Here is a 17,201-nt window from a genome sequence, read left to right as displayed (position 1 = left end):
AATACAAATATAAATTTTTACCTCAAAAATCACACTAAATGAAGGATAGAAACTGAAAAAATATCCATGAAATAAAAATATTAAAATACAATAAACATATAAAACTTAATTCAAAAATTTTATAAATTGGCAAAAAAATTAAAATAGGGAAACCCTATCTTCAACTTCAAGCATAATAATTTAAAACTAAGTTTTAATCCTTAATTTTGTACATGAAAATCTCACACCTGATTGCATTGTTTAACATTTAGTAGCAATAAAATATTTATTCACTTATCAGTTATTTGTTGCAACAACAATGCACATTTTCCCAGACCTTTTTTTTTTTTTCTTACATATAAGGATGTTTACAATAATGCTGAGGTCTTAAGTGTTTTATCTGTAACTGCATAGTTGCTCAAACACTTTGTTACCAGCCAAGGGAAACTGATTATCACAACCCATTTTATTTATTAACCAAATGAGTACTTAACCAAAGTACACCCAATATCCTTTTATGTTCTTCATGTAGCCTAAACTTAAGGTCATTTTATCCTGTAAAATAAAGCTTTTTAGAGTTATTTAGATAATAATATAATATTATTACATTAACAATTAGCAACAATATTTAACTTCTCTGCAATAGCTACCAATTATATTTCATTTCTACAATGATGATACCAGTTAACATTTTAAAAGTTAGCTAGGTAATGCTAAATTTTCAGATTTTTACATAAAAGAAAACACTTCCACTATAATAATTTAGTTTTTATATGAATTAGTGTTGCTCATAGAGTCCTAAAGTAAACTACATATTTCAGACAATTAAAACAATGTTGATATATTCTGTAAATGACTAGCTCATTCACATTATAACTGCACAATTTCAAAGCTTATATTTTTTATTTCTAATAATGTGATTGATACATGAATAAAAATAGTTAACGACAAACACATCATTTTTTAAAAATTAAAATTAGATAGTGATAATAATTTATAATCATCAAAATTCAGCATTAGTGAGGAAAATGCACATTTTCAATTTTATTAAAAATTATTATTTATACTGTTATACCACTTGCATTTTTATTTATTTTAGACATCAACAATAAGAATACTTAAATTAGAATTTTAATTATAAGTAATGAAAAATAAATTCTGTAACAAGCCTCCGTTAAAAAAGTTGCAAGGTTTAATTGACAATCACAGTGTTATATTAGATTAGAAATAACCAGTTATTAACTGAGACCTTAACTGGATTGCTGTAGTCTCAAGCTGTGTTGATTTCAAAAAAATTCAATAAACCTTTAATGATAATTAATAATCTAATAAATTAATAAACATTAACATCTATTGTTCCTTCCTGATACTAAATGGTAGTATATAGTTGTATGGCTGCTTAGTTACTGATTTCTGAAAATAAATTAAGGTCGAAGGATTTCTATAATAGTTTATTAATTTCTGGAAAATGGGACCAGAATCTGGACTTACACCCTAAATCTATGATACTCTTTATAGAAAATTAAAAAAACACTTATTTCCTGAAACAAATAAAGTCCAGACCTCACCCCTGGATGTTTTTCCTAGATCCATACCTGCTTATACAACATTACATGACACAATTATAAATTAGGAACACAGTTCAATATGTTAAAAAAAATACAACATCAAATTTACACTTTATTTAATACTAAAGATGTGAGAAAGTTGGTAGGAGGTGCTGCTAACCAGTTGCCAAGACATGACAAACAAATTTAGTGGTAATGGGAATCAAATCCAAGACCATTAAATCAAAAGACAAGCTAACTATAGCAATATTTTGGGGGCACTAGATTCAATCACAATTTTGAATGATTGGAAATCCTAGTTTCAAGTAATAATTATTTTAGTTATATAGGACTCTATCATTATTTCAATTAACCAACTGTGGGAATAATCAAAAACAGTAATAACTGGAACAACATATTTTGATTAGTTAATCATTTTGATGACAACTAATCTATTTGTAAATTCAATTAATTGATATTTGAAATAATCAAAAAATGCAATAATAAGAAACATTACTTTTCATTACTTTATTTTTTGTAACACTAATCCACTGATTATAATTGTAACTATCCTATTAGTTCACAAAACACTAATCAATGCTCATAGATAATCAACTGCATCAACTAAAACACCCAACTCTCAACAGGTGAAAATTTAAATGCAGATATTCAGTAAATACAGTACATGAGTACATATACAAGAACATCAGAAGGTAAAAAAAGTGAAAGAAATACTTTAATAAGTACTATTACTTTAATCAGTAACTGTGAAATAAATAACAAGTTTTCCATACCAACTGGAAAGTTCCTGCTGTTTTTCACACTCAAAGTAACAAAAACTTTTATAAGAAATAAGATTATAAACAATATAAATTTCTAAGAAGATCTAAAATTGTAAGCACACTGTAAATGTTAAAATAACATAACAAGCAGCTTTAACAATTGGTTATTTACAAGAGAAATGTAAAAATGAATGAAAAGCAGTCAACATATCACCAACAGGAAAGTACAAGTACACTGTCATATTAGAAATTATTCTAGTGTAACAAGGTTATTCAGGTCAGTTGCACCTACATATAGTAAAACTATGCACAAACACAAGCACAGAGATTCTTTATTCAATTTGTATATTAAAATTTATAATCAAGTTAATGCAAAGAATGAACATTTAATTTTTGTACCTTTGCAAAAAATTCTTTAAATTTTTTTTATTGTTTATATACCACTAATCACCTCTTACACAGATGATTTTCTATTGTTTTTCAAATGCATGAGAATAATTAATTTAAAACAAAAATCTTATTTTAAAGATATGACTAACTTAAATTCACTGTTCAACCAAAGTATCACTATATATACTGAAACCAATGTTATCAAAGTGATGCATTCATAATTTCAAAAAACAGAAATTCTAAACCCACTATATTCTCAAAATGTGAGCTACAAGACGATTTATTCAGTACAATAGATATAATGTAAAGTAAATCACATAATTAATACTTACTTTGTGTGTGACAAATAATGGTTTGCAAACAAACGATATCCATGTCTATGTTATACAAGTTGCAAGGTTTAACTGACATTATGCTGCTGTATTAGCTTTGTAAAGACACAAGGTTACAAACTTTATATCAATTGTCTTTAATTATCTGTAGACACAAACATGTTTTTACTAAAAGCTTCTTACAGAGCATCTCAAAATCATTTCCCTTATTAAACTGTATTTATACATTTAAAAAGAGTGGTATGGTATTTTATCAATTACAGTTAAAAGAACTAATGAAAAAGTATGAATAGCACTAATATTCAAACACAAAGCAAAAATATATAATCCATGCAAAATCATTATGCAAGTTTTTGTTTTCACAAATATCTCAAAGTACAAGTTTGCTTTAGATGAAATTTATAAAGATTAACTATCATATTATCGTACAAAAGTTTTGCAATTGTTATTAAAATCTACTAAACAATCAGATAATTACAAGAGGTTTTCTAAAATGTCATGAATTACACAGTACCAAATTATTACACACATCCGTTTGTTGAGTTTGACTGAAACTACAGGCAGAAGAAAGGATTTGACATCAGCAGAGAAGAAAATAAAATTGTATATAGTCTTACTAAAGGAAAAAAATCAACTGAACTTGCAAAAGAACATGGTTGAGAACATAAAACTACTAAAAAGGACCTCGTCAATTCTGATGTTAAGCAGACAAGATCTGATGAATGAAAAGTATAGGTGATTTCAAGATGCCAACTTTCCAACATCAAGTAAGCAACTATAAAGAATCCTCTTTCATTGAGTAAAGAAATATTCCAGAAGGCTGGAGCTCCAGATTTTTCAAAATCTGGAAGATATAGCATCCTCTGGAATGTTACAAAATCAAAATGTGTTAAGCCTGCAATTCAACCACCACTAGTGCCCAGACAAAGTCTAGCAACTTGCATAGGATTTCCAGTATCTAAAACCCACTTTGAGAAGTTTTGTTTACAGATGAGTGCAACTCTTGATGGCCCAGATGGGTGGACCAGAAGACAACTTACAGAAGGAACTTCAGCCCCATCCAGAATGAGATGTCAGCAAAGAGGAGTGATGATATGGACTAGTATCATTGGTAATAAATTAGCTTGTGAGTCCAATTTAGAGTACCTAATGATGTAAAAACAACCTTCTGAAGCCAATATTACATTTCTCAAAGACAACTTAAAACCTTAGTATATGAGTGAGTCTTTGTGATTCAGAAGAAAGGTTATTGTTATGCAAGATAAGACATCATTTCATGCTGCTTATGGTACAATGGGTTACCTTTCAAAGTTAGACTTCAAAGATAGCCAGCCTACAGAGAGGCCAGCCTCTTCTCCAGATTTAAATCCAACAGAGAATCCTCACAGTATCATAAAACACATGATTTATGCTAGTGGAATGCAATTTACATCAAAGAATGATCTCTAGAATGATGTACTATCATCTGCAAAAGATGTTAAAGCAAAAGACATTAAAAAACTGACCAACTCTTGTCAATGATAGGCTCATTAAAGTCATGTCAATAAATGGTGATTATATCATTGAATAAATTATCTTTCACTGATTCTTGTATACTATGTAGTTTCTGGGTTTCATTTTATTATTAAAAATTAATTGTCAATTCTATTTATTACTACCTCTAATGGCTGCTATTCTTGTACTGTAGATTCATTTGTCAGTAACTCGCTTAATAATTTTGTACTGCATAATTCATAGCATTTCAGAAAACATCTTATAATTTTATTCACTAGTTGATTTTATTAACTATTGCACAACTAGTGCACGATAATATAATAGTTAATTTGCATAAATTTCATCCAAATCAAAGCTATACTTTTTTGGAATATTCATAAAACAAAATGTGCATAATAATTTGACATGCACTGTAATTTTTTAGTTTAAAATAATTTTCATATTTTAGCATCTATTTAAAGTTACATACACAGATATAATAAAGTATCATTAATAAGATTAATTATTGAAGAAAATCTTGCCTACTGATGTAGAGTAATTCTGGCTAAATACATCTAAATGTTTGTAATTATAAAGAGAGCTTGGTTAAAAAAAAAACATTATTGAGAGAAGTATAAGAAACTTAAATCTGTTTGTGTTTCTAATATTTTCTTACCTCTTTTTAAAAGCCATCCTTCTTTAATGATTTGAGGTTGCTGAGTTGGAAGGGTGGGAAGCAGGTCTGGTATTGCAGCCAGCCCACTCATATCTGGTTCTTCTCCTCGCTCCACAGTGGTGAAGGAATACTCTCCTGTCAGCAGATATGTATGACACTTGTCTTGGATGGTGCTTTAAAGTATTTGTAGCTTTTAGTATTTAAAATTTCAGTTAATTTAGTAGTGAAAACGATGCAAAATTCCAGTTTTCATCATCATTATCACCTATAGTTCTATTCTGGAACAAAAAAAAATGAACAGTACTTAAGATTTATCTTTAAAATAAGCATAGTTCTAAATCTTTCACAATTCTCCACAATCAACCCACCGAGTTTTACAGACAATTACTTGATAACTGCTAATATTAAAAATGCTACTTAATAATATTGGAACTGTGTAACTACCAATAGATGAGAAAAAAAAAGTTTCATGGAAAGTTAATACAAATTTATTCTAACATACTAATGCTCACACAATTGTGGTGATTTTCTATATTGTATGTACATGTATACACAACAAAGATTTATAATTTATAAACAAGTAGTTAGGTCTATATTTAGAACTAAGTAGATCTCAGCAATTAATTGAACTACTAATCAATGAAACTTAAATAATCAAAATGATCAAAAACAGTAATAACCATAAATACCAATTTTTTAGTTGATTATTTTCATGAGTTGTGGCACTAATTGATCAAGCTTAATTTAAGCTAATTCAAAATAATGACGAGAAATCACGATGGTAACATTTTGATTACTTATATGATAGTAAAAATTTAAAACAATCAATTTAAACAGTTATTAATGACATTATTTTATGTAATGACAATTTTGATTAACCCTTCACATTTGGGCCTGGTTCTTTTCACATATCATGACCCTTTCCGATGTAATATTCACAATTTAATTAAGCAACTTTACAAACTTGACATCAAAATCAATATTATGCTCCTTGGAAAGACTCCATTTGTGAAATGAACCAATGAATGACCCTGAAGATAAAAAAAAAAAACATTTACCTGAACAACAATTTGGATTAGTCAGGGTTCTTGTAAATAACAATCTAGGAAAGAAGAGTGGTTACCTTCTCTTACCTGCCCAGTCTTGAACAGGAAATCCCTTTCAGGATAAAAGTTCAGAACTTTCTTAGAAACAACAAAAAAAGGTGTATAAGAAGCATCAAGAGCACAAAGTTGAGATGTTCTCTTACCTGAGTAAGTAATTCATCTTCTGTTAAAGAGCAAGCAAGTCACTAATGATTCTAAAAGAAAGGTGGGACACCTTAACAAAATATCAAAGTTCCAGTCAGGTCAGCATGGAGAAATCCAGGGATGAAGTAAGCAAAAGAGTTGAAAGAGTTGAAACATGACAGTGTGGGGACAAAAAAAAGATTACTTCTATAACATTTACAGGTAGCAGGAAAAGAAGCCTTTTGCCTACTATGGGAGAAACAAATTAAGCCATGATCAAGAACATAAAAGAGGAAGAAATTTGAAGGAGTTAGAGAAAAACAAGAAAACAAAGTTCTAAAGTATTACCTCTTGAAGATTGTTTGTTTGTTTTTGAATTTCATGCAAAGCTACTTGAGGGCTATCTGTGCTAGCCGTCCCTAATTTAGCAGTGTAAGACTAGAGAGAAGGCATCTAGTCATTACTACCCACCGCCAACTCTTGAGCTACTCTTTTACTAATGAATAGTGGGATTTACCATCACATTACAATGCCTTATGGCTTAAAGGGTGAGCACCTTTGGTGCAATGAAGGATTCAAGCCTGCAACCCTCAGATTACAAGTCGAACGCCTTAACCTACCTGGCCATGCTGGGCCCCTCTTGAAGATAACTCAACAAGTACACGGTCAGAAATGAATAGCTGCAAGAAAATGAGAACATTTATGCTATACAAGAAGACCACATAATAATGAGCCATGACACTGTATATGACAAATGTCTGTGGTTGATGGGGTTTAAGGCTGGCACAGAAATTGTTTGCAAAGAGGTAGTGGAATAGGATCTTTTTTGAGATAAATGACTCAATTGTGCAAATTGCAGTTAAACAGGGCAGTATGGAGCAATAGGAAAACTTAAACATTTAAGGAACTCATTTTTGTCAGTGTTTGAGGAAGGTAGAAAGGAAATAAATCTCCCAGGACTGACTCAAAGTATTCACCACTTAAGTATGATCTGAAGAGAGAAACAGTAAACTGGAAGTTGACTGTCTACCACTGTGAATGCAATAACCATTTAAAATTAAAAAGTGAAAGGTTCATTCTATGGTTTTCATAACACCTAGTACATAACAAGCTTGGAGATATATAATTTCAATGAAGCCAGATACATATAGAGACTGCACAAAAACTAAGGCTGTAGGATTGAGTTCTTCCCTGAATGGTGATACATACATTACCACAGTAAAACTCTGTTAGGAGTAAGACACAGTAATGGTTAGCATTAAACTATTCATGGATCCAAAAGATTGGTATGAGAAATAGATTCCTGAAAACCAATTAATATGAAAGGCAATGTTCCTCTAATACATAAATAGAACCATAAAGAAAAATATCTATCAGGAGTTGCAAGTCCAGATGAAGTAGAGGCAAAGAACAAACATCAGTAAGCCTTTGATTAAAACCAAAGTTGAAGGTAAATACAAGTAGCAGGACAAATGAAAACTCTGAGATACCAGTCAGAAGCAAAATTCCATTGAAGGTCTCTCCTATAAGCAAAACCAAATGGAATTACTGCTTAAATAAAAAGCAGATAAAGCAGAGAAATGCAAGACACTACTGACCATAAATCCATGGTAATTAAAGGGTTCCTTTAAAAAGTATTTATTCAAAACACTTTTGCAGCACACATTTAACAAGTACAAACTGAAACATGAACTCATGAACAATTCATCTTGGAAAAAATCCAACAAGGTAATTATTTGAGATTGAGTCAATTATTCATATGACAGCTGAAATAAAAATGAAGAATATCAATACTAAGAGATATTGGTTAAGTTTAAAAATGTTACATACCAGAAATATAACAGAAATAAATTCAACAGAAGCTTTATCATCACTGGGACTGGCTGATAAACCCCATTATAAATTTAATTCACTACAGTACATAATGTGATACAGGCACAAAACTTTCTAGTTGCTTGCAGTAACTTTATTTTAATCTATTAAATACTTATTTCAACAAACTAAGAACAAAAAGATAGAGGAATTTACTAAAGTTATGTCATCATCCACCAAAACCAAACTACAATATTGTTAAAAAAAAAAGTAAACACAGTCAATCATATCCATTTACTTACAACAAACTATAATCAAGCATATCCCATTCATAACTAATCAAGACATAATAACCATTATGTTAGTAATATCTAAGTGGTAACCTAAACATCTTAAAATTAGAGATCTGTGTACAGAAAGCACTTTAACAACGTCTACTTATAAGCTATTGTTTACAAGTGTGGTAACCCAGCTGTCCTGAGGTACAAGTGTGCATTTGTTCAGTAAACAAAGTTCTTAAAATACTGACATTTCATAAATGACCATGAACTTTTATTTACAAGCTATAAGTTTATATTTCACCTCTCTTAATCTTACATTAATTTCAAACAGCAGAACTGTAAATACTAAACTATTTTAGTTAACAGTTAAAAAAGGTCACAATATCAGACAGTTTACATCACTCTTTTGTTACTTTAGTACATATATATTAAACCACTATACAACATATCAGTATCATGAGGTAAAAGATGTTTGTTTGTTATATTACTGTACACATATTTTAACCACGTTTAAGCACACTGATGTTTTCTTAAATAAATTTGACTACTTACTCTTCCAATAAGAATATTCTAACTGTAATTAATATTAACTTCTGATCATAGTAAGTTATGTACTTAGAGTGAAACTAAATATCAACCTAGCAATCAGCATAGATAATTATATTTTTCATACATTTCTGCAATGTTGGCAATATTGGGAATTCCTCTTAAAATCACATGAATAGTCTTATTACATTTCAATATAAGGGACCAACATCTTGAAAAATTTCTTTCAGTTTTCTGTAGGTAAAGTGGTTATTAAAATACAAAAATCTGAACAGAACTTTAAGTTCTATGTGCAAGAGGAATGGTAGTGAAGAGATGGGTGTAGGCTTAAAACCTATGGCAGTAAGTTCATTACAACAGAAGCAGCTTAACAGGGTTTTACCATGAATCTATAAAAGTCAAAACTGAAATTAAAATTGAGAAATATAATGTCTTCTTGTACACTGAATAAGACTATTTTATAATACTGTCTCTAAAATTGTGGGTTTATTTGAAGAAATTAACACAATCACGATAATTACCTGAGATTAAAGGTAAACAATCTCAAAATCAGCTCTTAATATTCAAATATTTATCAAGTTTTCCCTTAAATTAACTTCACCACATCTAAAGGTAAACCATTCCAGCAATCAAAAACACTGTTAGAAAATTTAAAACTGTCTCAGCTGAGGATAACTTATTCTATGCCAACATTTATATTTGTCTCCCCTGGTCTTACTATTCTCACTATTAAATGTGAAAAAATGATGTATCAACATTCAACTCCCCTCTACTTTTCAATTTTTTTCAAGAAAACAGATTTAACCTATTCTCACCCTTTTCATCTTAGTAGTCATCCTCTGAACCATTTCCAGCATTTCACTGCACTTTCTGAGGTAAGAAGCCAAACACTGAACACAATATTCAAATTATGTCCTAACAAATGAGTTATGCAATGGCATTATAACCTCTTTAGGATTGTGTACAATATTTCTGTAGATACAACCTAAAATCATATTTGTCCCATCACTTGCAATAGTACATTGCTTGGATGGTTTAAGAAACAGATCAACCAGAACACCAAGAGATTTTTCTTCCATAACACTGTTAGTTAATCACATCAAAACTAAACTGATAATTCAAATTATGGTATCCCATATGTATTACCTTGCATTTATTTAAATGTAAAAAGTCATCTGTTATCTATTTACACAACTCACCAATAATCCAAAACCTTCTGTAATGTAGGAGTTAACAACACCTAAAACTTCAAACATTAATCAGCAAAATTTAAATTTATTTACTATTTCTTCATCTGTCATTAATGTAAGTCTAAAAAAAAATGGTCATAACACTAAATCCTGAGGTCTTCCACATTTATAACAACCTCTGCTTCCTTCCAACAAGCCACTTTTCTATCCAATGACCCAATTTGTTTCCCAACATCTAGAGATGATTTTTTGAACAAGTCTTTTATGTGTTACCTTTTCAAACTTCTTTTAAAATTCAGAAATACCATATCCACACCCTTATCCTAATCTACAAACTCTGCTAAATGACTTTGCAATCTTTTAAAAGACTTTTCATAATCTTTTATCAGCACTTATATAATACTAAATACCCTATAGTTAGCAAGACAATTTTTATCATCATCCTTCAAAATGAAGTTTCCAATCTTATGGCACCTGCTCACTATTCAAAAATTTGTAAAAATTAAGTGGTTCACATATCCAATCCTTGGCCTCCTTCAAAACCTTCAGACAAATATAATCTGGTCCAGGAGTAATATCAATACTTAAACTTCACCTTTTCTTAAATTCAGAATTAACATAATTTTATCCCAACTTCTTTCCATCTAGCAACTGTTTAGGAGGAGAAAAATTGCTTAAAATTTCAATTGTATACATTTATATAGTAGTATTATAGTAGCCTAGCCATCTCATAATCATCAGATGATATCCTTTCTTCATTATCACTCAAAACCTTTACATAAATCCCAATATTTTGCTTACACTTAATATATGTTAAGGAATCCTTCTGTTGATTTTTGAATATTCAGCCAACCATTTTTTCATATATCCCTTTTGGATTTTAATGTCCTGTTTGATATTATATAATTATATGTCTTCCATCATAACAATTAATGTAAACTTATTAGATTTATAACAATTTGTCTTTATTTTCATCCCTTGTATTGTTCTTAAGCTAATCTTGTGTTTTGTTTCCAGTCTTCCTTTTTTCTGTAAGGTATGTGTTTGATATTTAAAAATCTATTTTTCTTATATTTCCAGACTTGCTCGATATCTCCAATGGTGTGATATTCCTACAAGTTTGTTTGTTTTTTGAAATTATAACCAAAATTTCATTACTCAATAAAACACTAAGCCTAAGTAAACAATGATCACTTGCACCCTGATGTTCACCAGTCACCACTCTCTCAATCATTTCTGTATCAGAAGTTAAAAATAAACCTACAAATTTAGAGCAACATTGTTCCTAGAAGGTTATCTGGCCAACTGAAGAAGAAAACCATCTTGAACAATTTCTAAGGACCTTTCTCTCTCATGGTTTTGCTCTAACAATTCCTAACCTATACGAATAAAATAAAAATCCTCTATAATTATGACCTCATTGACAGCTGTAATATTAAATCTTAACCTCACTATAAAGTTCCTCACTAATTTTATCAGTTTCATCATTTTTAACTACCAACAAGATACATCTCATATCTTACATATAAAGCTATTTCTTCCCCTTTCTTGAGTACTTTATTTCTGTTAAATAACCTATAATCAGGTATGTAGTGGAACTAACTTGGGAAGCATGGCTCATTAACACTTTTTTAGTCTGACACTGCTCAGCTGTTAATAAGAAGAATTATTGTTGTACTTATTTTGAATATTTTACCATTAAAGCTGGTGTTAAAAACTATAGAGTATTGACAATTAACACTGGACACATATTAATCATCACTAGCACTCAAGTATTTTAAAAATAGATTCCATTAAAACAACATATGTGCATGTTTCAGTGGAGATGCATTTCCAAGATCCTATACAAAGAAATTCATTTCACCAAAAATGCCCATTTTCCTTCCATATCAAGTATTAAATGAAGAGCACAAGTTCCAGTCAATCAGCAAAACTATTATCATAATTTTATCCAACAACTGGCAGGGCTTTCGTATGCCTTCAAAATCACAATAAGTAGATATTAAGTTATGGTAAAGCCTTAACAAATACACTGCTATATAATGCAATAGGAAAATTTTAATCTTAGCTCATAATCTGTTAAAATTGTTTTCAAATATCTCAAGCAGTGTTGCTAAATAAATGTACAAGAAACAAAGCAAAAACTATTCACTTAATCCATTTTGTAATAATGATGGTCTTGTTAATCATTTGAAAATTAACTAATTAATTATTTCGGTTAACTTTTAGGTAGTTATTCTAACAGTAAAATTATGGGTTACAAAAAATGCAACTAATCAGTGGCATTTTTTTAAAAACCAATACACCACTGCCTGTAGCCTTGTATTTAAAAAAACAAATTGTCATCAAAACTGTTTATTTCACCAACTTTAAGTTATTCTAATATGAAACTCAACTACTGCTCTAAAATCACAATTTTATTTCTACTAAGAAGCAATTAAATATAGTCTTAAAATTACTTAAACTTTTCTCTACATATTGTTTTATTTTAGACTTAACTTGGTCTTCACTACTGTCTAGTCTTAAAGCTAATCTTACATTTAAATTAATAGCCCTTAAAATCAAGCCAGCTTCTATTCTATTTAAGTACAAACTACCCATTCCAAAATATTTCCTTTTCCCACAGAAGTAATCCCTAGTTGTCCATCCAGCCAATATACTCATCACTATATATTAACAAACATAACATTTAGCCCTACTGACCTACTTATAACCTTATCCTAACAATTAATTCTCAGCATTACCCCAAAGAAGTAAGTTATCACTCTTTTTTAAAAATGCCTTTATCAACCCCTCATACTTATAAATTAGCTGTGGTGCAGCACTGCTCATAGTAGTATTAAAAGTAAATTGTACTAAATTCTTATTCACTACTGGTTTTATCCAGCTTTATATTATTACAACTGTATTGGTGTAAAACTGTATTTGTGTTAAAACTTGAACCTTAAACTTTCAAAGCACAATAAATTAACACACTTAATACCACCAGTACAAAATGTAGACTACAACTATTACAAGTACTACTAGTAAATTAGTAATGAGTAAGTAGTACTAGTAGTAACATTTTTTATTGTATTTGTAGTACAATATACCATAAAAGTATAAATTACATTTACTACTTAACGAAGTTTAAATTAAGTACATAAGTTGAAAGTAATTAATAAAAAAACTTTCATGTGTCATCAACTGGTAAGTGTTGATTATCTTTCAACCTCAGTAATTGTTACTGCAACATTGGTGTTGTTGCTGTTACAAATCTAAACTGCCAGCTGGTAGAAGTACTGATACTACTAAACTAATAATAATGGTAGTGGTGGTAGACTGTAATACTACTACTAGTACTTCCAGTAGTTGTAAGTCGGGAGTTGTAACTTGTAAAGTTGCAGTACCAAGGACAGCTTTATCATCATTTGTGCAACAATAAAAATATCATTTTTTTAGATTTTTAAAAAGAAACTTATTGATCAACATTGGATGAACTTACCAATAAATTGAAAATGTTTCAATTAATGCAATATTTATCTCTTAAATTCATTATTACCCTAAAATTCTGTCTGCTATTGCTAACAGTGGTCAAAGTAACTTTAGAAGGACATATCGCATATTATCGTGATATACGAACGATAGATCTAACGGGGAGCATTTAATAATTTCAAGTATATTAACATTTTTTTCCTTATGGTGCAAAATCTATATTTTGCTCTAACACAGAGCAAACAAATCAGAATTTTAATATATTATCAAAATATAATTAACATTATTTTCAAATTATTTTGTAGTAGTCAGTTGCTCAAGTAGTAATAAATAATTATATATATATATATATATATATAATTTCATGCATCCAAAATCCTTTTTGGTAACATTACTTTGAATTCTCAATACTTATTAATTGTTAAGGTTTATCATATTAATTAAAGACCAAAATAGCTTAATTAAAAGCTGAAACTTATGACACTAAAATTTTGGGCTCGATCTTAATGTCGAACATACCACAGGTATCAAATTATGTAGCTTTACGATAAAGCAAAATCAACCGAAAAACAAACAAACAAAACTATAAAGCTGTCTGTCGCTTTTTCCAATTTTGCTATAGTAAGTAAAGGCATGTTTTTCATTTCGTCTTTTATTTGTTTATTCAATGTAATATTGTATGTTGAACTAGCCTACAGGTTCTAGAAGTGCATTTAGTTTTAATAACAGAACTATAATCAATGAATGCGCTAACTTCTTTTTGCTGTAACTATTTATTTTCCTTGTATTGCTTGTTTTCTTGTTTAGAATTAATCACAAAGCTACACAATGGGCTATTTGTGCTCTGCCCACCACAGATGTCGAAACCCGGTTTTTAGCGGTGAGAGTCCGCAGACATACCGCTATGCCACTGTGGGGCGTTTTCCTTGTAATTTCATATATGATGTTACGTGTGTAAAAGCAGATTTCATTAAAAAATAAAGAGAGTAGCCTGCTTTTGGTAACTTGACTGCGTTTTACGTTGCTTGAGAAATAAACAGATTGGGCACTTTTGATAGACAATGAAAACAGTCTTTCTTTAGATGTACAAGAAAAATTAGTGTGTACACTTACATAGATGAGCAGGTGATTGTCCCTACTGGATCAGTGAATAGATTGTCAATTTCCTGTTCGTCAAGATGAACTTTTACTGAATTAGTCGCGATGAGAGCGAATAAGAAATGAAATAAAAATGCATCTGAAATCAACAGGAAAACTCACTTCCTTCGTCCAGTCAATAGTGACACCTCGTGATCTTTATTCTCTTATACAATTGTTCAGATGTAACATTCAGACATTGTCAATCTGACCAGCAAAGGATGCAACAATCACTAAACCTTTCAATGCAGATAATATATGTTACTGCGACATCTTTTCGGGCAGAATAAACATTATCTATTATAGAGAACAACGAAAGTAAATTACTTGAACAAGAAAATCTTAACAACTTGTCTGACCAAGTGTTCATACTAAAGCTGCATACTAACTTTAATCATGTACATGATCACTTTTAAAATTACTTGGCCTTGCTTTTGTTCGCCACACGTTGTTAAGGAGACTCACTTTAGTATTTCTAGAGTGCTTAGTACTGCTGGATAATTCCTACAAGCTCGTCTTAAGGACTTTTCAAGCCTCACCAGTCTTCAAAATGTAGACATATTTTAACGTCTTAATGCGGGTATCCAAATGCTACTAGTATCAATATATTGTGAGAAAAGCAGCTGGATCACAGCTGGATCACAGCTGGAATATTACTTTTGATAGGATTAATTCTCATCAGCAACTAATGAGCATGTTTACTGAAACATTTGTATAATGTTGATATTTTTCCTCATTTTCATAAATAAAATGTTTTACGTTATTTTGAAAATTTGTTATTAATTGTTCTCTTTTGATTCAGTAGGATCACATTTACACAAATATTTTGTAAAACTTACTTCGATGGACCTTTATTACAGTGCGTTATTAAATCTAACCTGTTGGACTTCATTGTATATAAATACTACATAGTATGTTTATTTATTTGTTTTGTTATAAGCACAGTTATACAACGGGCTATCTATGCTCTGCTCACCACAGGTGTCGAACTCCGAGTTTCAGTGTTGTAAGCATCCAGACACAATTGAACCATTATGAGCCACGATGTAGGGCAGACAATTACATTTTGATGCTGTAACGATAAATTATTTTAGGAAATTTCGAAAATCACTATGTTTGAGCTCTGTTTGAAAACACTGCAAACGTTTGTATAAGACGGCCATTTGATAACGTTGGTGTTTTTACAAGTGCAATAACATGTCATTTTACCTCAATTTCGACATTCAGGTTTGGAGGACCGGTAGAAGACTTATAGACAAAAATAAGGTGGTTGGGACCTTAGACAAAAGTTGAGATTACTTAAGCTGCAATAACTTGTTGTGGAAAAAATAGTGTTTTACGTGAATTTGTTTGTTCTTCATGTGATATAAAATGTACTGGAAATTTCAAGCCACAAATGGTGATAGGAGCTTTAGTTTAGGAGATAGAAGCTGACTAGAATGGTAAATTGCTTTTAGTCTCCGTTTCTGTACTCAGCGTGGTAAGCATCACAGTAACGTGGTTGTTAATCCAATATGTGTGAATTCCATTTTAAAAGTCTTATTCTGCTAAGCAGTTTACTAATATTATATATTTCACAATGACAAAAAGTTGAGTTTCTTAACTCATAAATAGTAGTACATTAGCAGATGTTGTGCATATTATAACACAGTCATTGGGAGTGATAACTTATAATGCATGGCTACTGCATACAAGTCACCAAGCAATCTATCACACATGCAATGTATTGTCTTACTTTTTATATATAACATGCTACTATATGTGAATGGCATGTATGTTTGTGGTAAAGAGCATTTTATGATATCACTTATGAATTTGTTTATATATAGCGCATTAAATCCATGAATAAAATACGACATAACAGACTTTCTAGCCGATTCCCGTTGTTAGGCTTCACAGTTGCTTCTTCAAAAACGATTAGTTGATATCCTCTAAGAGTAAATTAGAGGGTATTCTGAAGTTGGTTGAGATGTAAGTCAAAAAAGGATTCAAACAGGATGTAGCCATGGTTTGCATGCATCAAGTGGCATAGAGCATAGTTTGTAGTCGGTACCAGTACTAGTACTGGTTAATAGTATATCTTATGAAATGATGTAAATAATATCTGTTTTCACATGTGACATTTTCAGAGTTTTGACCGAATGCCTCATCTGGTATTTTAGCTTTGATTTCACACAATTATAAGTGCTTGATATGAGTTTTGAGTCCATATTTCAATCAATAAGCAAATCTTACCGTGAAAATCGGCAATACATGAAATACGAGAAACTGGTGACTCCCACGTTCTTGAAGAGAACGTAAATGTGCCTATGTGATTGATTGCACGTTAGGTAGGTGCGTGAGGCCTAGTATG

At 30.4% G+C, this 17,201-nt stretch overlaps 1 protein-coding gene across 3 annotated transcripts in view; it reads right to left on the bottom strand.

Moving 5' to 3' along the window:
- Positions 1-13,855, bottom strand: part of LOC143252325 (RAC serine/threonine-protein kinase-like) — a 44,876-nt gene extending 31,021 nt beyond the window's left edge. The window contains exons 1-2 of one of the 3 annotated variants that reach the window (XM_076504288.1): positions 13,722-13,855; positions 5,180-5,457 (exon numbers count right to left, since the gene is read on the bottom strand). In XM_076504288.1, coding sequence (XP_076360403.1) covers positions 5,180-5,270 — 91 coding nt within the window. In that variant the 5' untranslated portion in view covers positions 5,271-5,457; positions 13,722-13,855. The remainder of the gene's footprint in view (positions 1-5,179; positions 5,458-13,721) is intronic. The other 2 variants (XM_076504289.1, XM_076504290.1) reach the window with 2 other exon arrangements.
- Between the last annotated feature and the right edge of the window lie 3,346 nt (positions 13,856-17,201).

This window comes from Tachypleus tridentatus, chromosome 6 (genome assembly GCF_004210375.1).
Source record: "Tachypleus tridentatus isolate NWPU-2018 chromosome 6, ASM421037v1, whole genome shotgun sequence".
Classification (NCBI taxonomy): Eukaryota; Metazoa; Arthropoda; class Merostomata; order Xiphosura; family Limulidae; genus Tachypleus; species Tachypleus tridentatus.
This window is presented reverse-complemented; position numbering and strand designations above follow the sequence as displayed.